A 24,204-nucleotide genomic window follows, 5' to 3' on the forward strand; every position below is an offset into this window, starting at 1 on the left:
CCAGCGCACAGTGGCTGCAGTGTGTACCATCCACAGGATGCACTGCAGCAACTCGCCAAGGCTTCTTCGACAGCATCTCCCAAACCCGCGACCTCTACCACCTAGAAGGACAAGGGCAGCAGGCACATGGGAACAACACCACCTGCACGTTCCCCTCCAAGTCACACACCATCCCGACTTGGAAATATATTGCCGCTCCTTCATTGTCGCTGGGCCAAAATCCTGGAACTCCCTACCTAACAGCACTGTGGGAGAACCTTCACCACACGGACTGCAGCAGTTCAAGAAGGCAGCTCACCACCACCTTCTCAAGGGCAATTAGGGATGGGCAATAAATGCTGGCCTTGCCAGTGATGCCCACATCCCATGAACGAATAAGAAAAAATAAATAAATAAATCATTACAAAATTATTTACGCTGTCACCATACTTTCAAACCAATATATTGTATTTTGTGACACTTGTAAAACAGCCTTAGATGAGTATGGGGCAGGAGTTGCTTGATAAACCTTTACCATTATATAGGCATATAATGTGGGATTTTCCTCCTTGGCCCCAATCCCATTGCAACTTTGGCAGGATGAATTTCCACCCAGCCCCTGGATGGACAGCTGACACTGGTTGATTTCCCAGGGTCAATTTTATTTAATTATTAGATCAGGATTCCAGCAAAATTCTTGCTTGCATTGAAGAGGGTGGGAAATTGTTGCTGGGGGCCTTAGGCAGTAATAGCAAAGTATTTCTGGCTGCCTTTAGCACCGCTCAAGAATTTTTAAAAATACCTCGGGCTTCAGGAGTGTAATCGATTGCCCTGGCCCTCATTTAGTTTGATTGATTGCACTCCTTCAGCATTTCCGGAACACACTGACAGAAAATACCGGAAGTGCTGGCGGGTCCCAGAAACGGTATAACTCCAGAGGAAAATTGTCCCAGTTACTCGTGGTACTTGCTAGTTTCATACAAATTTGCTAGAGCACAAGTTTGTCAATCCCTGGCCAGATGGATGGCCAGTAAGAATAATCTTGATATGCATCACACTGTGGTTGTCCTCTTCTCACCTTCAACTCCCAGGCAGTGACAATGCCATAATCCTCCCCTTGCCACCCCTACCCCTCTCCCCCATCCACAGTAACAGTTAGTGATCTGGCAGCAACATTTAGAGGGTAGTTAGGATGTAGTGCTCTAAACTGTTGAAGCAAAGTTCATAAATACTTGCTTGAAAAGTACAATATTCAAATATATAAGAAGAGAGCAACAGAGTAGCATAATATGGAGGAAAAATGCCAGCACAGACCTGATGGGCCAATTGGCCTGTTCCTGTGCTGTAACATTCTATGAGTCTCAGATCCCCAAACATTATTTACTTCAGATTACAATGATTCTCCAGGCCCTTTGAAGTCAGACATTAAACCCCATTTCTCACTGATTCCTCTTTCTACTGGAAGGTGATGACGGAACGCTTGACCTGATTTCTTAATTGCAGGAACACAACATGGGCTAAGAGGCACCAAAAAGAAAGGATTTAAAGGGGAAATGCAATTATAAAACTTTGTCCCTTCAAAAAAAAAGTCTTTTTTGGGTCTCAACAATATCGGTGAAGCTTTGAAAATTTTGAGGGCCGCTCGTTGAAATAAATGAAAAGGAAATTCGGGCGGGGTCTATAACGGGCGGCTGATTCACACCCGCCAGTTTTCCATCCCAACGTGAAAAATCACTCCCTTTTTTAAACAGTACTGAATTTTTGACAGTCTATCATATTATTTAAAGAAGTTTTGGCCTGAAATGCACACACACGCCAGATATCCTTTCAGATCTGCCTGTAACAAAGCAGAACGTACTTAAAATATATACATCCAATGCCATAACTCAATCATTGCCACCAATGTATTAGGGTGTAGTTCTAGAGTAACTTACCTGAATGTTTTTGGCAGCTTTTCCTAGTGGCACACCACCTACATAAAATGGTTCGTTTACATGCCATGGATAAACAGGACTGCTGAGACTGTTCTCCAGAATGTGGAGACCATCTATTACTAAACGACCTTTATTCTTTTCATGTGTAAATATGACCTGAACAAAAAAACAGAAGATTTTAGTTGAGTTAAACATAATGCATTAAAAATATTACTTGAACTTTGAAGTTTGGCATCTGCTTCTATTCGTTCAATTTTGTGCTTGTGATGTATTGAGGTTGAAAATCCACAGGGGACGTCCATCCCACTGTAAATGCTACGATGAATCCACGCGTTATCTCCGTCAAAGTTCGCAGGGTCGGGAAAGGTTCCTTGTTTTGAGTGCCGATGGTGAGAACCAGGAGAAAATCTGGGGAAGAAACCGTACACGGAGCTGGAAGTAACCAGCTGGTACGGGGTTCTGGGGTTCCCCGGAAACAATGCCAAAGAGCCTCTATTCAGCGCCCTTTGTCAGAGGGTCAAATTAAGAAAATGAAATATTCTTTCTCTTCAGGAATCCAGGCCAATACTTGGTCTGGACCCCCAGTAGGACCCACTTCCCCACTTTGGCTGGCCAGTACAGGCATACCGTTATACACCAGGGGCATGACTTTAGCTCGGAGCTGGCGTGCGTAGATATTCGTGTGGGGAACCCGGAAATCAAGTGAGTGCATCACATTCTGCGATCGTGACTCAACTGAAGGTAAATACTTGTGTTTCCGGGTTTCCCACTTGCAGAAGGGAAAGGAGCCATGAATCGGAGAGGAGGGAGGGTGGGGGAGAGAGATTGTGGGTCATGGAACAGATTGGAGGGGTGGGCAATGTGAACGACATCGGGTGGGCCTTGAAGATGAGGGGGGTCCACCATTGGGGGTCAGGGGGGAGGGGTCGTCTGATTGCCGGAGTCTGATCTCACCAGGTGAGCTTGTTGGGCCTGGATAAAGCACTCCTGCTCCTCTGGGCCCACAGCAGTGCAATAAAGGCACTCACCTCATGAATCCAGTCCTTCCTGCCTGCTTTCACCTGATGTGAATCAGAAGTGATGGGAAACCCGAAAAGGTAAGGTTAAATTTGTTTGACATTTCTAATACACAAAAAATTAAGTGCCTCAACTATCACACTGAGGTACATCGCCCCTTTAAATTTCATCCCGTCAGCTTTAAGTGGCGACAGAACTTCCGGGTTTCTGTTGCACGCACGCATCCAAATGCAACTGGTTTAAACTCGGAAGTGGGCCATTGGAGCCGGGATGCAGTTTATGCTATTTTTTACTGCTCAGCCGCCCCCAACCCACACCTTCTTGGGGGTTGAAATTACCCCCCCCAGGTCTCCCTGAGGGCTGGAGATGCAGGAACTTTTGGCACAGCATGTCTCTGCCTCCAGCTCTGCACCCTCTTGTGCAAATGGTCTTGTTTGGAGCAGGCCGAGGCATCGCTGCCCAACAAGGAATGCCTGGGGAATGCCACGACCTGGCAGAACTGGACCTGGCTTAATTTGTGGCTCTACGTGTGAGCTTTCTGAATATCAACGTTAACACGCAGTGCCCGTATTGGGGGAAGACGCAGGTTAAAGTTGCAGTACACTTCATTCCCATTTAGAGCTGCATCGACCAGGAGGTGCTGAGCAGAAGATATGGCATCTCCCAGCAGGAATTTGAGGGGGGAACCAAGGCTAAGATTTGTCTGGTGCTTCTGGAAGTCAGTTACATGGGGGGATTGGTGGTGGCCTGTGAGCAGCCACCTCTAGATGATGATTAGAGGATGAAAATACAAAAAGTAAAGGACTGAACTTCACCATAAAAATAATCAAAAGCCTAAGTTTGCTACCAGATTATAACATCTCTAAATGTATTGCTGCATATATTTAGTTGCAAATGCATAAAGACAACAGTGAGGCATCATGCATGAATAATAGCACTACATGGAAAAGGGCTTGCCAAGTGATGATAATTTTACACTCTTGAACCAGTTTTCGAGAGATAAATGCTATTGTACTCTACAGTCAATTAATATCACACAACCTTAATGAAAATGAATGCATCAATTGTTTTAAATTACTTTATGAAAATTAAATAGACATAAATTCCCCTCAGGACTCAATGGGGTAAATGCTAGTGTCATGACTCTAAGGGGCTCAGTTCCAATGATAGGCATGGATAATCAGTTAGTTTTACTGTGGATTTTCACTGCCAATCTTTAATTACCAGTAGCAAGTTATTGTTGCAGTTAGGAACAGGGATGTGCCAGTCTATGCTGGGCTAGGTCAATATTTTGAATATCGGATTGCTGATCTTACTCCCCTTGATGGTGCTACTAATGCAGGGGTAAATAAGACCAATAAGAAACTGGCATTATTGAGTGGGAGGGGGAGGGGGGAATCCCATTTTGAATTAAAAAAATAAGTAATGACTTGAATAGTTTTCTATACATTTTGCACGTGCACAGTTAAACGCGGAAATTGGGAAGTTGCTGTCCGAGATGAGCTGCCCCTCCAAAAGCTGCATGATAACTGTGTCTCGCCGTCTGGCTCACTGTTCAAATGTACTGAATGGTGTGAAGTTCCTGCACTGATGTCATAAATTACAGACTAAACTCGCCACAAAAAGTTAGGGCTTGTCCATTCCTGTGTAAGTACCCTTTAATGGCGTGGGATGTCTTAATTACTGCCAAACAACCTCTCGAGCACTGAAAATTACCTTTTACAAGTGTGGAATCTCATTCCTTCAGGTATTAATTATTGATAGATATATATTTTTTTAATTTCTTACTTTTTCTTTCCGTTTCTTTTATCTCAGTCTCTTAATCCAATCTTTCTTTCCCTCTTTATTTCACTTTCTGTACCTGGTTTAGTCTCTGCGCTGCTCAATAACAATTCTTCAATCTGATTGGTTAAGGAGACACACAGCTGCTTGCCCTGTTCACACAGGTCCCAGATGCCCTGTAGAGGGCGATCTGTTTGCATCTCTAACTTACGGTAACTTGTCATGAAAAAACTCAAAGTCTATGGGCAAGTACAATTCTAATGAATGGCTGCTGCCGTTCATTTGCCGCTCATAGCAAAATCTGGGCCAATATCTGTGTACAACATGCATCCAATCCATCTTTCTGCACTGGGAAAATGCCACACTGAATGCTGGTATACTGATTACATATACAGTAACGTAGTGCATTTTCTTGGTAAAATAGCACAAATAGTATAACAAAGGGCAATGTGGACATAATAGATAGATAGATAGATAGATATAAATAAATAAACCATATATGCACACACACTAGCATGCTCTTGTAATATGTCCTTTTAAAGGGAGAAAAAACTAGGAAGCATTCTTTTTAGAATATTGCTGTCTGACTTACATTGTGCCAGAGACCATCATTGTATTTCTCTAGGCTTTTTATTTTCATTTTCTCATGACCGTTGCTGAATGAGTAAATAAGGTGACCGCGGGCAATGAAAAGTGCCATGAATTGGTCTTCCTTTTTATTCGCCACGTAAAATATAAGTCCATGAGAAGATTGGGTTCTCACACTGACAGAGAAATGAGATCTGAAAATGCAAATATCATTACAACAATCAATAACATGAATCCATCTTGATTCATTGACTTTTACATTATCTTTCTAGAGCACAGCTAGTCTAATACAATAAGAACTTAGTAGGGTTGAAAATCTGTGGCCCTTCTGGCACACTCCTGGCATAGATCTGGTGGGAGTGAGGTAGAAGGGGCATCATTTAGTCTGGGACCTAGACCCACTGGGTCCTGGCCTTGCGAGGGAGATCCCACTTGGCCCACTAAGGGGCAGCAGCATAAGGGAAGGCAAGGACAGAAACCCCTTATTTTATGAGTTCTCACATCCGTGAGCCATAGAGGGACCTGGTATAGGATTGACGACGCTATGCTACTGGTCCGCCGAAGGGCAGAAGTGGGCACTACCTGGAGATCCTGGTCGGGAGCATGGCCTGGATCCCTGAAGAAAAGCACTGACATTTTATTTTAAAGTTATTTCATTGTACTCCCCTTACCAAGGGGCAGCTAAAAATGTTGCCAGCTGGAAATTCTGCACCTCCCCTCCAAAGGGGGCAGCAGTCTGATTGCACCCCTGGCCCCCATCATTGGTATGATAATGAAGGCATCTTCGCTGACCCTGCAAACTTTGGCAGGGTTAGTGGCGGAGCTCCAGGGAAGGTGCATTTGGGCACTGGTGCCAGGAAGCACCCTCACCCCACCCACCCCCATGGATTATTGGCTCCATTATTACCAGCTAATGGGGATTGGCAAAGTAGTTATTATCAGAGATTCATTTGACTGAGGCCTGAGCTCCTTTACTGAATGCAATGTGGCTTTACAGAGATCAGGAAAAAGTTTGTTAGAATTAGCAGAGTTTATAATAATGGGATCCATTGTGTGGTTGGTGGGATGGCACACTGGTGTACTGTACCACAAAATGGTGTGACAGTGGTTTGCATTTGTGATTCTCCTATGCAGTGAGTTCTCAAATCAGGCAGTTTGTCAGGGCAGGCATTTTCCCATATGGAAAAATGTGATGGTTACAAACCACCATTAGCATATGTCTTGGGATCGAAAATCCATGGCCATTCCAGCGCACTTCTTCCATAACTTTAGTGGTCTGGCTGCTTGCCCACTCACTCCACAATGATTGCATGTACTTTGCAATGGGAGTAAAGGCACACATGCACCAGCGGTGCACAGTTATAAAACTGTAGCCAGAACACATCAGAGGGTGGGGTAATAATGGTGCTGGAAAATGTCCATATAGCAGCACATTCATTGGAATAGATTACAATTATTTGGAAAGAAAGAAAGCTAGAGAGACATAAATTTATATAGTGCTTTATTCTCCAGCCCATCTCCTGAAACTGAAACACCTGGAAGCTCTTCAAGTATAGTGAATTACACTGAAGTGTAGTAACTGTTGTTATGCAAGCAGATACACAGCAAGATCCCACAAGCAGCAGTGAGATGAATGGCCAGTTAATCTGCTTTTTGTGGTATTGGTTAAAGGAGGAAAATTGATAAAATTATTTTCAAATTATGTCATGAGTCTTTAGCTGCTTTTATATTGGCACCATTTTGACTGGGTCTACAAGTCTATAGTTAAGATAAAGGAGTCAGATTTAGCTGCATAAATGCTGGGAGCTGGCTCAAGCCGCTGATCTGCCAGAAACCAAATTAAAGCAGTGATAATTTAAAAGCAGGTGTTAATATTCAACTGAACCATGCAGACCTGGCCCTGACTTTAACATCTTATTCAAAGGATGGCATCTCTGACAATGCAGCACTCCCTTAGTACTGCATTGGAATTATCAGCCTACATTATCAACTCAAATTCCTGCTATAGGATTTAAACCAACAACCTTGTGACCCAGAGGAAAGGTTGCTACCAAATGAACCATGCTGACACACATGATTACACTGCACCATTAAAATGTTATGATTTTTAAACATAATGGAGTTCTACTGAGGTTACCCATTTGCCAATCATTTAAAAAGACAAAAAGAAAGAGAGCATTCTGTCTTAGAAAATTGCTCTCTGACTTACATTGTTCAGGAGATCATCATTGTATTTCTCTTGCTTTTATATTTTATTGGTCATTTCATTGTGACCATCACTAATTGACCAAATGAGATTTGCTACTCCCTAAAAATTGACTGCATTAGGCATTGCATACGCTAAATGGCAGCGCTGCACATGGATATAATTGCCAGGGTGCATATACCTGCCAGGGAGTAGTATATTGTGTATTGGATATACTTACAAAGAAGCCATGTTGAGTAGTGGGTATATTTTCCAGGGAGCAATGCTATGTATTGTGGATGCATCTACAATCATAGAAATTACAGCATAGGAGGCCATTCAGTCTGAGGTGAATAGCCCCGGTGCTAGCTTTTCACCGGGGCTATCTACTCTAGGCCCACTTCACTGCTCTTTACCTATATTATTTTATATATTTTTCAAATACCTATCTATTGCCTTTAAAATATTATAAGGGGTAATTTTATGAAATTGTGCTTCTGGTGTGGAATCTTGCTTTCCAGGAGCACATATTGTAAATTCTGGTACGTTTCCCATGATTTTCAGTCTAAAATTATGTCATAATCTTGCCTTAATAACTATTTGTGTTAAAATGTGCCATATTGTAATAACTCTTGTTTGGAAAAAAACTCCTCATTCTTTCCCCTTCATTCTTCTAGTGACAATTGAGTTTATGCTTGTTATTAATTCAGCAACTAGTGGAAATAACTTTTCATTATTTGCCCCCCCAAAAATATTAATTTTGAAAATTTCAATGAAATCCACCCTTAATCTTTTCTGTTCCGGTGAAAAAAGCCCCAAATTTTTTTGAGTCTTTTTTCATAACTGTAACCTCACAGTCCTTGTATCATTCCAGTGAATCTTCACTGTATCCTTTTCATGGCTCTAATATCCTTCCTAAGAGGCATGCGCAGAACTCTAATATTCCAAATAATATTCCAAATAGGGCTCAACCAATGTCTTGTACAAATTCATCATCACGTCCTTGCTTTTATATTCTTGTCCCTATGTGTAAAACTCACAATTTGGCACTTTTAGACTACTATCTAAGCAATTCAATGATTGTGTGTTCCAATCAATACACTGTTTGTATCAAGTAGAAATTGTAGCCCAAAGCTTATTTTTATCACCATCGTGTGGATATACCTGAATATGTCTAAGATGATCAGAAATCAATTTATTTATGATGCTCAACAGCCGCCTGTGAGCAATGATTTGTTTTTTATTTCTTGCCCTCAATTCAAACCTAAGTTTCCAGAGATGAAGTGTAGTAAGTTAGCCATTGATTAGATGCAGGGGCACATGGCTCATTTGATATATAATTGCAGCAGATCTGACAAGCTTTTTGACTACATCTAAACACCAATATGTGAGTACACGGATTTATTGTTATAGGATACAGTTAGTAGAAATTTATGTGTTGGTCAATACACTGCCAAAAATAATGGAACCAATGCGTTAACTAAGGTTATCTACATAAATCTAGAAGGTAATGCTCAATCATACCTAAAGTTACATTACATATTACAAATGATTTCTTCTATTTTCTTTTCTTTTTTCAGGTACTGTCACTGCCAGATCAATCTCAACAGAACTTTGGTCCATACAAGAAACATTGTAATCCCATTTACTTACTTGCGATTGAAAAATTCAGGGATTCCATAAATCTCCTGTCGGCTGTTGGGAATTCCTCCATATTGATGTGCATGTTGGATTGCTTTGGGTTTGTTTGGTAGGTAGCAGTGTACATCTTCATGCAGATTTTGTCTTTCTGTCTTTGCATTGTGGGCTACTGGAACTTTTAGTAAATGTGCTTTATCTTTTCCCACCTTTGCCAAAAGAACATTTGAAAAATGTTGTCACAAAAGAATAAAGTCTCTGGAAAAAATGGTAGTTGATAGCTGTTGTGTCTGGAAACTTATAATGAGTTGATGTTTCAATTTCCCCACAGAAAAGATATTGGGGGTGATTTTAAACCCCAAAAATGGGTGAGTTGGGGCTGGGCGGGAGTTGAAAATAGTTGTTATTTTGGGTCGCAACTGCAAAATTTTCGGACTTTGCATTCCAGTGGGAAGCCTGTACTTTTACGCATCCAAGTTAAACCCGGAAATAGAGCTGGGTTGCGGTCGCGTTTTTGGGTTTTAAAATCACCCCCATTATTAATAATATAATTCTGCCTAAAACTATTAGAGTGGTAATTTTGTGAGGTTCTGCTCTTGCCACCAGGTGGGAACATGAGTCGGAGATAGGGCTATAACACTATAGGGTTGGTTCTACAACCTGTGCGCCCATCTCGTGAGGTTCCATGCCAGGAGTCTCACCATGCAACATTACCCTTTAGATCTAAAAGTCAATAACACGCACCATGATAATACCTGGCCTGCCCACAACTTGTTCATGATTGTACCATAACAGGGCAGATTTTACTGTTCCTATGCCTTGGGCTATTGAATTGGCTAGTGCAGCATAGAGGAAAATCCGGCAGGGAGAAGCAGATGCCCTTAAGACGGAAGGTCAATGACCTGAAACGTTAACTTTGTTTCTCTCTCCACAGATGCTGCTGAAAGTTTCCAGCATTTTCTGTTTTTATTTCAGATTTCCAGCATCTGCAGTATTTTGCTTTTGCCTGTAAGAGAGTTTGTCCGATTTTACATCCATTTAAATTAACAGTCAGAAAATCGGGCGGGCTCTGTTACAGGTTTGCGTTCCTGCCCGCTCAATTTTCCTGAATTTGCTACAGCCAGGCAACCCAATAGTCCCGGAAGCAGAAGCAAGAAAATGGGCCCCAAGAATTTTTAGGAACAAGAAAAGACCACTTGTGTCCATCTTTTGATGCTACCCCTCAATCCCTTCTTTCTCCATAAACACATTTAGCTACTTCTTCAAACCATTTATATTGTTCACTTTTATGGTCTTCACTTGTAACTGAGTTCACATTATCCTTTCTATAAAAAAATTCCATCTGACTTTTCTTCCTTTGACTGTCCCAAGTTTTAACTTGTTTTAAAACTTTTGCCGTTATGAACAATTTGCCTGGACCAGCTTTGTCCATCTCCTTCAGAAAACTGAAATCTTCAATTCCAGACCATTCTTATTTCGAATTTGAATTGCTGCCTCTCATAATGCTGTGTTATTTCAAATATCGCTTCTGAATGTGCAGACATTCTCAATGTATTGTAAGTGATGCCCAGCTGTAAATTGATGCCCAACTGTAAATTGTGGACATCTGCAAAGTCAATCAGGAAACTGAATTAAATTAGTAACAGTGGAAAAAATTAAATTTTAGTGACAATATTTATTATGGACTTAAAATAGTTGAGTTGTCAAGTCTAATTTGTTCTTAACAAACATCAGTCCTACTACAGGAGTTTTTAGTACTACGGCATTGAAGCAATGTGAAAACCTAGTATGGATGCCTAGAAAGTAAACATTGCTATCAAATTCATGGAAGTTGCTAAAACTTTGATGACCAGTAATACTAACGGGCATGAACTGATTACCTTTCTACCGCGTCCTCTTTTGGATTTAGCAAAGTTCTTTTGATGTTTATGAAAAATTGCTGCAGGAAGAGTTTCAGCTGGGCAACCATGTAGAGAGGCTTGTACTTTCTCGGTGTATGTTTGGAAATCTTCTACTTCAATATCTTTATCAATTCTGTAACATTTGTAGAAATAATAAAAATCAGTACAATTTCCCAATAAGCCTTTTAATCATTAAAGAAATCCACAATACACATTACAAAATATTATGTATTCCTTATGTGTTTAATTCCACATACGAAGAAGAAACTGCCATCATCTCATGAGGAGAAAAATTATCCTGTCCCTTTAAGAACTTTCCCATGATTCCCCATAAATAGCACAATGTTGTGAGCTGTATCCTCTTTTTTTTCTTTTGTTTCTGATAGTGGTCTTGAGCTGTTGTTTCTACGTATGGAAATAGTTCCTGTTATTTGCTACATTTTTGTGTAGTTTGATGGATTTCTGAAGAATCAAAAACTAATAAAAATTTGGAAGCAAATCCTTGTTTAACTTCAGTGACATTTTGGTTTTGTTTAATCATCAAAACTTTTATCTTGACATGTCCATTTACCACTGTATTCTGGTACAACCTACCAAGGCCTTAGTTTGGGCAGATTTTCATAGTTAACTTGTTCCTAACAATGGTTACCTGACTTCAAAATTTATATTTCACGCTGGATACCTTTTGTAGCGACCAACACCCATGATGTTTATCTTTTTGGTCTACTGAACCCAGCATCTCATACTTTCCAGGACTGTGAAGCTTGTTTAAAGTTCAGCACAAGAATTTACTGCAATATGTCATCTACTGGAAGGTCATTCAGTTGACAATAGTGAAGAGGGACAACTCAGAACAAAAAGAGAACTTAAGCACTGATTGTTCAAAGAGCATCTCTTTAGCCCCAGATCCAAGAGGTCGAGGTACAGACTGCATTCCATGTTAAGTTACCAGTCTGAGGAGAATATTTTAGGGTCACCCAGAACTTACATAGCTACAGTTACAACACGTTTTAGTTCCAGGCTCTTTCAACTGATGTGTACTGACAGATGTTAAAACTTCCAAGCCAAACCCGAGGATATTTTTAACACTGCAGCCAGGACTTCATGTGGCAGGGATCAACAAATGCCTTGAGCTTTCTTTTGATAACATAATAGGCAACTACATAGATATATGTAGAAAATTTGCAAAAGTCGCTGACAAGCTTCAAGAGAGCTGACAGTCCCAAAAGAGCTAACCGCTCAAAAACAGTCATGAACATATATCTATAACCAAGGCCAGTGCTTTATAGTGACTGAATGGCCCCGAAATTTAAGGGGAGGTGGGGAGGGACCAGAGGTGCAAGTTAACGGCGGGGAAAGCCAAAAGTACCAGGAAGGCGGAGGAGCTGTCGAATTTAATGGTGGGACCTCATTAGAAATTCTTTACTCTGTTTCCCCCCCAGCAGCCGGCCAGATTGGGAGTCTGGCCAACTGTCAGCTGGGAAAGCCAGCAGCACAAAGCTGCAGCCACGGACCGCTGGGGACAGTCCCCGGCAATCGAGAAGATTGGGGGTCGGGGGGGGGGGGTGAGACGGAGGCTGGGGTCATGGAGGAGAGATAGAGAGAGGTCAGGGAGGAGAGATTGAGAAAGAGGTCGTGGAGGAGAGTTAGAGATAGAAGTCGCGGGGGTTAAATAGAGATCGTTGGTGGGAGGATGTCGAGGAGGAAGACATCGCGGCTGGATGGTTGCTTTAGGGATTGGGGGGGCACTCCTGATCCTCCTGGCCCACAAGCAGTCCTGGAAAAGCATTTACCTGCTGGATCTGGCAGATCCCGACTCCCTTCAGCTGCCGGGTTTCCCAATTCCTGGAAACCCAGCCCGCTTCCGTTAAATTTAAATGGCTGCCAAAATCTGAGGAACGCAGCCTCATTTAAGTATTATCATTATGGACATACCTCTCCAGCCCGCTGCTGGAAGTAAGCACACTCGCTGTGGTTTGGAGTCGCGTTTCACATTTTTAGCAATTTAATCCTCTCCCCAACCCTCTCCCGTCTGTCGTGGGGAGGCGGGGGGGGGTGTTAACATTACCCTGAATTAGTTAAATTCTGTTTCTTTTACTCGGTACTCCAAGATTTTTGCCAGTATGTTTTAGAATGACATTTTGTAATTCAAACTGTTTTTCTGTGAAAACAGAAACTAATGGAATTTTAAAAATCGGGTGATTTTTATTAAAACAGGCTGTCGATTTGCTATCACCCATTTTACACTATCGCACAAAGTCAAAATTATCCACACTTTCTGTTTTAAGTTGTTTTCAACAACAATTTTCATCAGGGGCTTATGCCTCTCTGAAAAGCCTCGAGCTTGAGTTCATGGGTTTCACTTTAAGCTGATGATTGTGAATAAGGCATCAGTGGATCAGTGCCCACAATTCCCATAATGTTTTTTAATGATTGACAGCAAAAATGACCATTCTCAGTATGCCAGGATTTGTTGTTTGCAAGTCTTGTCCTTCCTCCTCAGCTGTATATTGAGTGTTTGCACATGAAACCTATAGGGAAGCTATTATTAGAAGCAGTTAAATTAATTTGATTTTTTTTCCTGTAAAAACATTAAATTTAAATGACACATGATTTTTCAAATTTTATCTGAGGTAACTTTCACAGAAAATTGATGCAAGTTATATTCAATGGGTTTTTTATTTAGGAAATATAGCAAATTCTGCAATGACTGTGCCATTATTCATGCTGGAAGAAAAGTTCTAAATAAAAGTCTTGAATTTAAAAATATTTACTTAAGCAGAGTATTTTAGTAACATTAAGTACCATACCAGAAACATTTGGTAAAGTTGGGACAATGCAAAATTGTTTAATTGTTTTCTTTAGTTTTATATTTTTTAGTCCCCTCTAATAAAGACCTGGACGCTAAACAGATGGGACAGACTGCCTATTTAATATTGTAGATAAGTTGTTTCTGAAAGGATTTATAGTTTGGATTATTTCTGCTTAAAGCAATTTTTAATACATTTCACTATGAATGGTAAAAGCAAAGTATTAATGTTCAAAGCTATGCTTAGAGAAACTGACTTTATTAATTGATGTAATACAGGCCAAATAAATGTAATTTTATATCTGTGACTTTTTGTTTCTTGAGAAAATACCTATTTTATGAATAGTGTGACCACTTCAACTGGCAATGATGGGCTAACCTCAATGAAACCACCATTGTGGCTGAATAATCAACCCAGTTGACTCTTCTGTCTGATTTTGAGAGAGGGAGAGATTTTCTTTTTTTTAAAAAAGCTATAGAAGGCAACTCAGATCACCTGTGTTGAAGACCAAATATCAATTTCATAGTGAAAGGTAGAAGTGCCTTCTCCCCCATGACATATGCACAGATTTTTCACTTTATTTATGTAACTGATATGTGTGAAGGGAACATATATATTTATTTATGTACCTGTGGGAAAGAAAACACTATTCATTTTCCAGGAACCAATCTTAAAACACTTTAGTGTTTCTGAGCAATTTTTTATGAACTGTTTTTCCAAATCCCCAGCACTGTCCTTTTTTAACAATGTGACATGATCATGAACAATCCTGGTTGTCCTAAAAAAAAATCGTATGCTTTCCATTCCCTTACCCACGCACATGCAGATTAAATAGAGAAGCTGGTACCTGCTGAAATAAGCATTGCTAATGCAACCTGTGAAGTTGACATATTGGTCATATAGTGAACCTCCAAAGTAGAATTTTCCTTTGGTTTGAACTGTTTCTTCTGAGGGACAATTGTCTGTCGTTTTGTCCTTATCATCCACTATTAACTGACAACTGAAGTAAAATAGAAAAAAAATACACATCACAGAGTTACTTTATATTAATAAGGTTTCAGCACTGGACTATAAATCAGGGGTCACTCAGTTGATGCACTGCATTGTGAAAATAGATCTTAACAAGTATAATCCTCAGAGCAATGGAACTCAATAATGCAAAGGGAGATTAGAGCAAACATGCAAAAAGTTACAGGCTGAAAGAAACATTTTTTCCCATTTTTTTGGTCAATAATGCATTGAACTGTTGTCATTTGTGCTTTTGATTTAGTAACAAATTCAAGATGAACACCTGAAGGTCAGTGATGATATTACCTGACGTAATCGTACCCAAAATCATAATACAAGAATTCATGTCATGGGAGACCAGACACTTTAGAACACATTTCTCAAGTTAAAAACTATAGAAATGATCCCCTAAAAGTATAGTCTTGATTGCCAATTATTCTATATTCTACACACATTGAGTGATATAGCCATAAGCAATTACATTGCTATAATCAAAACCAAGTGACTAAGTTTAAACATGCTTATCATCATATCCACTGATGCCATTACCACCAACTAGTGACAAATCTTAAGAGTATTTCAAAAATTCAACTAAGTTCCCAAGCTGAAGCCAAAGACTTTTAAGAATGTTCTTCATTTATTTTCTTCCCTTCCTCTGTGTCTCCCCGACCTACTCACCATCCCAGCTGAAAGGGAACTCAATGTGGGGAATTATCACTACATGCCTCCAAACAATCCAATGGCTCCAGCTAGTGTTCCATCCTCAAAGGCTGATCTTAATCTACGCCACTATACAAGTCTCTGCAACCACTTTACATCATGGACATATATTCCCCTCAACCAGATAGACGCTGAGATCAGACCATCTCATCATGTTTATCTCAAATGCTAGACAACATTCTCACGAGAACTTTTGAGATTGAAAATAGCATTGGTTTCTGTGTGTCGCCAGAACAATTTTATAAATTAACATTTTTAGTGATTTATTTTACTCATTAAGGTGAATGTCACTGCTGGGGAAGGGAACATTTTTCAATTTCAAATTTTTGCAGCATCAAGCACCCTAAATATGGGTAGTAGATTACAGCAGCGATTATACTGCAGCTACTATTCTCAGACCTGTATCTGTGGAGTGCTTGGTACAGCTGGCAGACTGGAGTTATATTAGCTGTGTATTCCTCCAGGTCATAGTGAGTTCGATCACAAAGGAACTCTAGGCATCTAAGCATCAACCTCTACTAGAATTGTGCATGTTTGGATGTTGATTGAGGACAGGACGGGGCTCAATTACATAGAGTTTACAGCATAGAAACAGGCCATTCGATATTTATGCTCCACAGTAGCCTCCTCCCACTCTATTTACTTCATCCTACCCTATCACCATATCCTTCTATTCCTTTCTCCCTCATGTACTTATCCAGCATCTCCTTAAATGCATCTATGCTATTCACCTCAACCACTCCATGTGGTAGCAAGTTCCACATTCTAACTATTCTCTGAGTAAAGAAGTTTCCACTGAATTCCTTATTATATTTATTAGTGACTATTTTATATATTGTCATATCAAGTTCTCCATCGTTGGAGAACCTGTCAGCACTCACTGTCAAGGCTCACACGTGAATAACATCCACTTGGGTGAGGTACTGTGGAACCATACTCCAGTGAGGGAGTCAAAGCTTTTGGGAGAGGAAAAAAGAGCATCTGAGACAGACAGAAAGAAAGAAAAGTAAGTAAGTCACTGTTGTAATGTAGGAAACACGGCAGTCAATTTGTGCACAGCAAAGTCCCACAAGCAGTGAAAAAAATAACCAGATCATCTGTTTTAGGTGTTGGTTGAGGGATAAATGTTGGCCAGGACACTGGGACTACTCCCCTGCTCCTCTTCCAATAGTACCATGAGATCTTTAAACTCCACCTGAGAAGGCAGACATGGCCTCTTTTTAAGGTCGCATCCAAAATACCCAGCACCTCCAACAGTGCAGCACTCCCTCCTAGAATACATACTCAAGACTCTGGGGGAACAAATTGAATAGGGCCTGTTTTTGGGTGGTGGTAGCCCGATCCGCTATTACCCCACGCCACGTGGCCCCTGTGCAGGCAGGACAAGACTTTTGTAAGGCCTGAGGACTTATCTGCAATCTGCATTGGGAATCAGCGTTGAACGAGGATTCCATGCAATTTGCACTTTCCACCAGCAGGGGGAGCTCCAATCGCTTAAAGGCAAGCTGATGTTAAAAATCTCTTAAAGGTAGCTGGTACCTGTTATTTGGTGAAAATAACAGTCTACCATCTGCACGGAGTCTGAACGGAGATCAGACATCGCACACGTAAAATACAGATGCAAGTCCTGTCCCTATGTTTACACACTGATGAGTTATGTTAAAACGTTGAATAAAAGTTGCACACTACTAAATCCCACATCCTCCAATCTGCATGCCAGACCTCACCAATCTGCCGATCTGAGTTTGTACCAGGCCTGCGAGAATGCGTGCACCAAGGCTCTCTGTTGATGCACTAGAGACCTTGGTGCAAGAGGTGGACAGAAGGAGGGACATCCTATATCCACAGGGCAGGGATGGGGGTTGGGGAATAGGCTCTCCAGACATATAGCCAAAAGGCGGTGGGAGGCAGCAGAGGATGAAGTCAATTCCAGGCACACAGCATCATGAACATGGAAGCAGTGCAGGAAGAAGTTCAATGCTTTGACATGAGTGGTCAAGGTGAGTGAGGTCAACCGTCAAGTGGCGTCTCCTACCAATTGCACCACGCACTACACCCCCCATCACCCACACACCAACAAACTCTTTCCATCAGCACTCAACTCTTCCAATCAGATGCTTCCTCTCACCCTTACACATTACCACTGTTGCAAGACGCCCACCCACAACTCACAGGCCACACACACCGGCAGCTATTCAACCATGACAGGCACATAACCCACATACATATCCAGCTTTCTTGCAGGAGAAGGTGGCAGATATCAGGAGGCAGCAAGTGGCAGTGGCATTTAGCCCCTCGAGCCTGTTCCGTCATTCAATGAGATCACGGTTGATCTGTGACCTAACTCCATATACCCGCCTTAGCCCCATATCCCTTAATATCCTTGGTTCACAGAAATCTATCAATCTCAGATTTAGAATTCACAATTGAGCTAGCATCAACTGCCGTTTGCAGAAGAATGTTCCAAACGTCTCCCACCCTTTCTAACTTCACTCTTGGCTCTAAATGTTAGGCTATGTACCCTAGTCCTAGTATTCAAGTAAAGGAGACCTCCAAAAACAGTTACAAATGTCTCGGCAGCCAGAAGCAATAATCCAGCCACTAACCTATAAATCCTGCATGTTCCCTTTAAATAGCGCTGGTGGGGGTCCTCCAGGCACTCTAAGACACGTTCAGATGAACGGGGTTTAGACTGTGCGTTGAGTTGGGTGGTAAGTCCCAAAATGGTGTCTATCACTTTAAATCAGCTTTGCACACTGATTGTATCCATTTTCTCTTTACTTTACATGCTTCCGGCATTCGTTGTCTGCACCTGTGTTAACTCCTATACCAAGATGGCGTCCGGCGCACATCACGCTGGAAATGTGCGTGCGCAGCCAAGACGCCATCTTGGCAGAAACAACGGGCGCTACACGGCCCAATTTAACGGCCTCAATTAGCACAGGGGCTATTTAGAGCTTCACCCAATCCTAGCAAACCAAAGCTATTGCTTAATTACTAAGCTTTCCAGATGCGCCATACATTACACAATTAATTCTATTTTGCTTATCTATTTCTTAGCTATGTTTCAGGTATAACATTGTACCCAATCCAGTCAGTAGTGTTACTTTTTTTAACCTAATCTTTGTGCCTGTGCAAGCTCAACCTCAAGTCAGAAGAAAATGAACACTGCATGAAGACCAATAATAATTATTAGAATTTGATTAACAAGAGTTTATCAGCACTATTTGATACATCACTCAAATATTGTACAAATGCACAGCATTCATGAAATAAACAAAATGTAAAAATTGCTCCTGAAAAAACTTGAAAAACCTGGACCTAGAAATTCATCCGTGTAGCAACTGTTTCTCAGGTGCTAAACGGTCTCCTAAGCCTCTAATATGGCAGGCAGGAAGCGCAGGCTCGTTACGAACCAGAAGTACGCCATATTGGCATAGGCAAAAAAAAAATCGGCATCCAGGGCCCTCGCCCAAAACAGGCATTAGGCCCTTTGCACATACAAATAAGGGGCTAACGCCTGTTTGAAGCCCCCCCTCTGCAATATTGGTTTGCCCTGAGGCAACCAGCACTGGTGCTAGCAGTTCTATATGTGGCCTAATTGGCAGTCTTTAAAGATAACGCTGCCGGCCGTAACCAACAAGGTAAGTGTTTAAAATATATTTACTTGAATGTGGAGCCAGGAGCACACGACTTACTGCTGGTCATCATTCCTTCCTCCGATCGTTAATGCTCCCCCTCCCCGATCCCGGCCTCTGCCCTTCCCAATCACCGCCAACCACTACCCTCCAAACCACCTATCCTTTCGGTCACACCCCTCCCAAACGCCTAACCTCCTGATCGCCCCCACTTCTCAGTCCTCTTTAAAACACTTACCTGAGGTCCACTGCTGGCGTCACAGCAGCCCGATCTTCAATTCCTCTGCGCCGACTCAATGATAATGAGGCCTGAGGCCCAATATCAGATGCGCCTCTGGCCATTCATTTCACGGATCGCCCAAAAATGGGCGCACTTGAATTTCTAAGCCTTGGTCTTTTCTCAGTCCATACTTACCCAATTTTATTTCTTTTTCAGTTTACTCACCTTTTCTTCTCCTCCTCCCCCTTCAAGGCATTTATTTTGCTGGGGTAAAATTCCACGTGCTTTGGTTACCTTCCATATTTTACTCACATGGCCTGGCTTCATGTGTAAGCTCAAACAATGGGTGCTGGCAAGCTATTTGATAGTGGAGATCTTCCGGGCTCTATAGGGGAATTCTACTCTTTGTGGCTGAGTTCCAGCGAGGCATGATGTCCGCCCACCCCTCCATATTCACCCTAGTCCTGACGTATTCCGTTAGGCTTCTGGAAGAACTTCTGCTGTCAAGAGGAAGTCCGCTAGTAAAAAGGTATAGAATCCTAGCAGTGCTGCAACAGGAATGTAGCACCAGAAGACCCAGCTAGGAACATTAAAGGGGTGAAGTATCCTGAAGATCTGAAACCAAGATCCAATGAAGGCCTCCGCAGAGACCAGGGCCTCCAACACGTAAGTAGTTGGGGGCGGAATGGAGGGAGGAACGGGTGCTACATGGGCCTCTCCCTCCATGGGGACACCTCCGAACAGTAACATCCACTTCTCAGAGCTCATCACTACTTTCACCATGGCGGCCATGGGAATTAACGGTAACACAGGTGGAAAGATGGACTTCTTCAGAATCCGGTACCCGCTCCTCACCACCCATTTGCATATGGCAGGCCGTGAAGGAGCGGGCAACAGCGATCCCAGCGTTGGGGGTGGGGGGGGGGTGGGGGGAGAGAAGGGAAATCCAAGTCGGGGTGAAGAGGTGGTGATAGGCCTCACCGACCCACTTGTTCACCATGATCCTGCTCAATTTTGGACACGATCACAGAGGAAAATTCCCCCCTATGACTTAGTTATATGATGTGTTATCAATTGTGCTATTGGGGATGCCCTTGCATACATTTTATATTAATTTGAGCATTCGTAGGCTAAAATAACACAAAAACAAATGTTTAACTACTGAGGCTTGGGACTGCCATGTGTTTGTGATTATTAACAGTCACCAGCCTTAATTTCCTGTGGATGAAATTAGGCGAACTGCTTGGGGAATACAAGTTAACGTTAAAATTCTACAGAGTTCTGAAATTAGGAATGGTCAAAAATAAAGATTTTAACTATCTGATTTTCTTTCCTTCCCTTTATGAAATCATAACAATCACAAACACTATAACATAGCTGTTTATACATGAGGCAATGCTGTATAACTTTATCCAGGGCAGCAAGCTTTACAAACTAATCCTAACCCAGCACGTTTCGCATTTTGAAATGGCAATCGAGTTTTTGAGTTTACAACATTGAATTGGAACTAATCCATAGTTCAAAATCAAAATACATTAAAGCAGAAGATGTTTACCTTGACGGGGTGATAGTTGCTCTAATGAAATGATTCCGTCCATCATTATATTGCTTCTTTGCTGATTGCATTGTTGTTTCTTTCATTTTGAAAATGACTGTACCATTGTCCAGTGAGAGGGAGAAGATATCAGGCTGAAAAGAGAAAAATTACAAGTGTAACAATTGGGAGGCAATGGTGATATTCCACTGCCTATGGCACTGACTTCATAAAGATATATAATTCACAGGCAAAATATCAAAGATAGTTTACTCTATGTGGGTATGAAAAATACTTAAAAGATTTGAGGGGAGGAGCTGGTGGTGTGGTGTATTACCTCACCTTTGGGACCTGGGTTAGAACTTCCCCTTAATTACTTTTGTAATTATCTTGAAGTTGTGCATAATATCAACTTGTAATAAGTAAAGCCCAGCTAATGCTGAGGTACTGCTAATGCTGAGGTACCGTGATACACTGGGATTGCCTTTGTAACCTCAAATATTAATTTTGTCAGTTAATTGAGCCTAATTTCAATTTACAATAAGTAGAACTCAGTGATGCTGAGTTACTGCAATACACTTGAACTGTCTTTGCAACAGCAGATGTTAATTCTGTCAGTTAATAATATCTATTTCAGTGTTTTGCATGTACTTCCAGTTTTACATTAATATCCTACTAACTGTATTATCCTAACTGTGTTAATAACAAAATGTTAGTTCACGATATTATGGTCTGAATTCCTCTTTGATGACTTTGGCAAAGAGAGGTTTACTCATTCACAAAGTAGCTTATATGTATCCCAATAAGGGGTTGGTAGCGTAAATACTAATATAATCAAACCAATTGATAAAAGACAATTTAAACAAGCCAAATTCAGGTATCTGGTACCCCAGATTGGGGGGGGGGGGGGAAGAGAGATGATTATCCAGACATTCTTTGATGAAAAGTTGAGGTGAAAGGGTTAAAGACTCACCTGCTAGCCTTTGATTAATACCCCTTACAAGGTTTATTAGGGAACCAATCCCAGTATACTTACACAACTGAATCATTTATGTATTTAGTAAATAATTATGGTCCCAACACTAGCCTCTATGCAACACCACTCACCACATCGTTCCAATCTGAGAAACTTCCCTTTATCCTTACCCTTTGCTTTCTGGATTCTGACCATCTCTCCATGTGGCCATGTTCCCCTTAAATCCCTGTGCCCTTATCTTTGCCATAATTCTTTATGTGGTGCCTAATCAAATAAGCTCCAACAACACTCAAGAAGCTCGACACCATCCAGGACAAAGCAGCCTGCTTGATTGGCACCCCATCCACCACCCTAAACATTCACTCCCTTCATCACCGGCGCACTGTGGCTGCAGTGTGTACCATTCACAGGATGTACTGCAGCAACTCGCCAAGGCTTCTTCAACAGCATCTCCCAAACTCGCGACCTCTACCACCTAGAAGGACAAGAGCAGCAGGCACATGGGAACAACACCACCTGCATGTTCCCCTCCAAGTCACACACCATCCCGACTTGGAAATATATCGCCGTTCCTTCATTGTTGCTGGGTCAAAATCCTGGAACTCCCTACCTAACAGCACTGTGGGAGAACCTTCACCACACGGACTGCAGTGGTTCAAGAAGGCGGCTCACCACCACCTTCTCAAGGGCAATTAGGGATGGGCAATAAATGCTGGCCTTGCCAGCGACGCCCACATCCCATGAACGAATAAAAATAAAACTTTTTAAATATACATATGAATCACATCTATTGCATTTCCTTTATCTATCTTCTCTATTGCTTCTTCAAAGAATTCTATAAATTTGTTGCGAGAAAATTAAAGCACTTTGTTGAGGATGGATTCATTATTGGACTTCTTTCCTCGCTGGTCATAGTATACCTGGGATTAAGATCCAAGTTCAGTTACAAAACTGGCCTACTTGAACTATTTCTGAAATAACATTGAAAGTAAATGTAAGTGATTATCCACAAATATAGTCAACAAGTATGGTAAAAAACAACACTGATTTGCCTGGTCAATGGTCACGGCCTTCACTGTTTTAAATGGAATCACTCCAAAATGCACAGGGACAATCCTTATTGTGGTATCAACAAAACAGCCTGGCAGAGAGGGTGGTCCGACTGAAGGTTTTCCATTCAGGAAATAAAATTGGTGCTTTTACAAAAGCAACAAAGAAACATTGGTGAACATGCTTTTCTCGTTTTAAAAAAAATGGGATAGTACTTCCCCTTAGACTTTCCCTTTAAGATATCTCTCTGATACTCACTCCTTCACTGTAATGGAAAAGCAGCCCATTGGATTGTAATGTCCTGAAGTTGAAGCCTCCTTCAAAGTTTGAAAATGGTGTGATTTTTTCACTGGAAGAGATGAAACCTTCACCATTGAAATAGACCATGCGTGACATCTGTGGACAAGAAATTGAATATTGAAATGCACACTTAGAAGAACCTACTGTGTCTAAAAACAACAATTGTTGCAAAAGTAACATTTTCAACTATTCAACTGATCATTTAGGGGATGATTTTTTTCATTAGTCAGTTGTTGTCATAATGGCCTGGGGCCATAGTACCCTTCATCTGTGGCTCTCAGCAGAACTGCTGCAAAATATATCTCAAGGTGACCATTCATGTCCTAATTGGACTGCTTGTTGCTGGAAGTGTACTGCTGCTTTCCTCTTACTCTTCATGTGTAAAAGGGAAGGAATGCTATTAGGAAATGGGGAAATTTTGACATCCAGAATAAATGAAAAGAATCTATTACATAGAAACATAGAAAATAGGAGCAGGACTAGGCCATTCGGCCCTTCGAGCCTGCTCCGCCATTCAATATGATCATGGCCGATCCTCTATCTCAATACCATATTCCCGCTCTCTCCTCATACCCCTTGATGCCTTTTGTGTCTATTAAAACTATACTCTTGCTTCCTTTCTGTCAGAAATGCCCAGGATAACTTTTGAAGTCAAAAGCTTAGCATGTGGGAATTTATGGGCACAGCTTATCACTCTGTGGTGCAACATGATTGAGCTTTCCTGAGAATGGAACTTGAGCAAGACACACTTAGGTAATGTAGTCCTCAGTGAAAAGCTTAGTAAATAATACTGCTTTAAGTTAATTATTGTGAAATTTGAGAGCCTTTTTGCACCATGGAGTTGGACATTCTTGCGTGTCTGTACACTAAAGACTCTGTAAGACAGGGGTTAAAACCCCTTTTGATATTGTGAATTCGGAACAT

General features: G+C 41.4%; 1 protein-coding gene and 1 pseudogene across 1 annotated transcript in view; both read right to left on the reverse strand.

Annotated features, from left to right (window-relative positions):
* lama4 (laminin, alpha 4) overlaps nucleotides 1–24,204 on the reverse strand; it is a 170,466-nt gene that overhangs the window by 13,338 nt on the left and 132,924 nt on the right. Inside the window, exons 29-35 of the mRNA XM_067984688.1 lie at nucleotides 23,239–23,376; nucleotides 20,976–21,109; nucleotides 14,682–14,834; nucleotides 11,004–11,157; nucleotides 9,139–9,332; nucleotides 5,305–5,494; nucleotides 1,914–2,069 (exon numbers count right to left, since the gene is read on the reverse strand). Coding sequence (XP_067840789.1) covers nucleotides 1,914–2,069; nucleotides 5,305–5,494; nucleotides 9,139–9,332; nucleotides 11,004–11,157; nucleotides 14,682–14,834; nucleotides 20,976–21,109; nucleotides 23,239–23,376 — 1,119 coding nt within the window. The remainder of the gene's footprint in view (nucleotides 1–1,913; nucleotides 2,070–5,304; nucleotides 5,495–9,138; nucleotides 9,333–11,003; nucleotides 11,158–14,681; nucleotides 14,835–20,975; nucleotides 21,110–23,238; nucleotides 23,377–24,204) is intronic.
* LOC137322386 (small nucleolar RNA U3) lies at nucleotides 15,170–15,266 on the reverse strand (annotated as a pseudogene).

The sequence above is a fragment of the Heptranchias perlo genome, chromosome 5 (assembly GCF_035084215.1).
Source record: "Heptranchias perlo isolate sHepPer1 chromosome 5, sHepPer1.hap1, whole genome shotgun sequence".
NCBI classification, from domain to species: Eukaryota; Metazoa; Chordata; class Chondrichthyes; order Hexanchiformes; family Hexanchidae; genus Heptranchias; species Heptranchias perlo.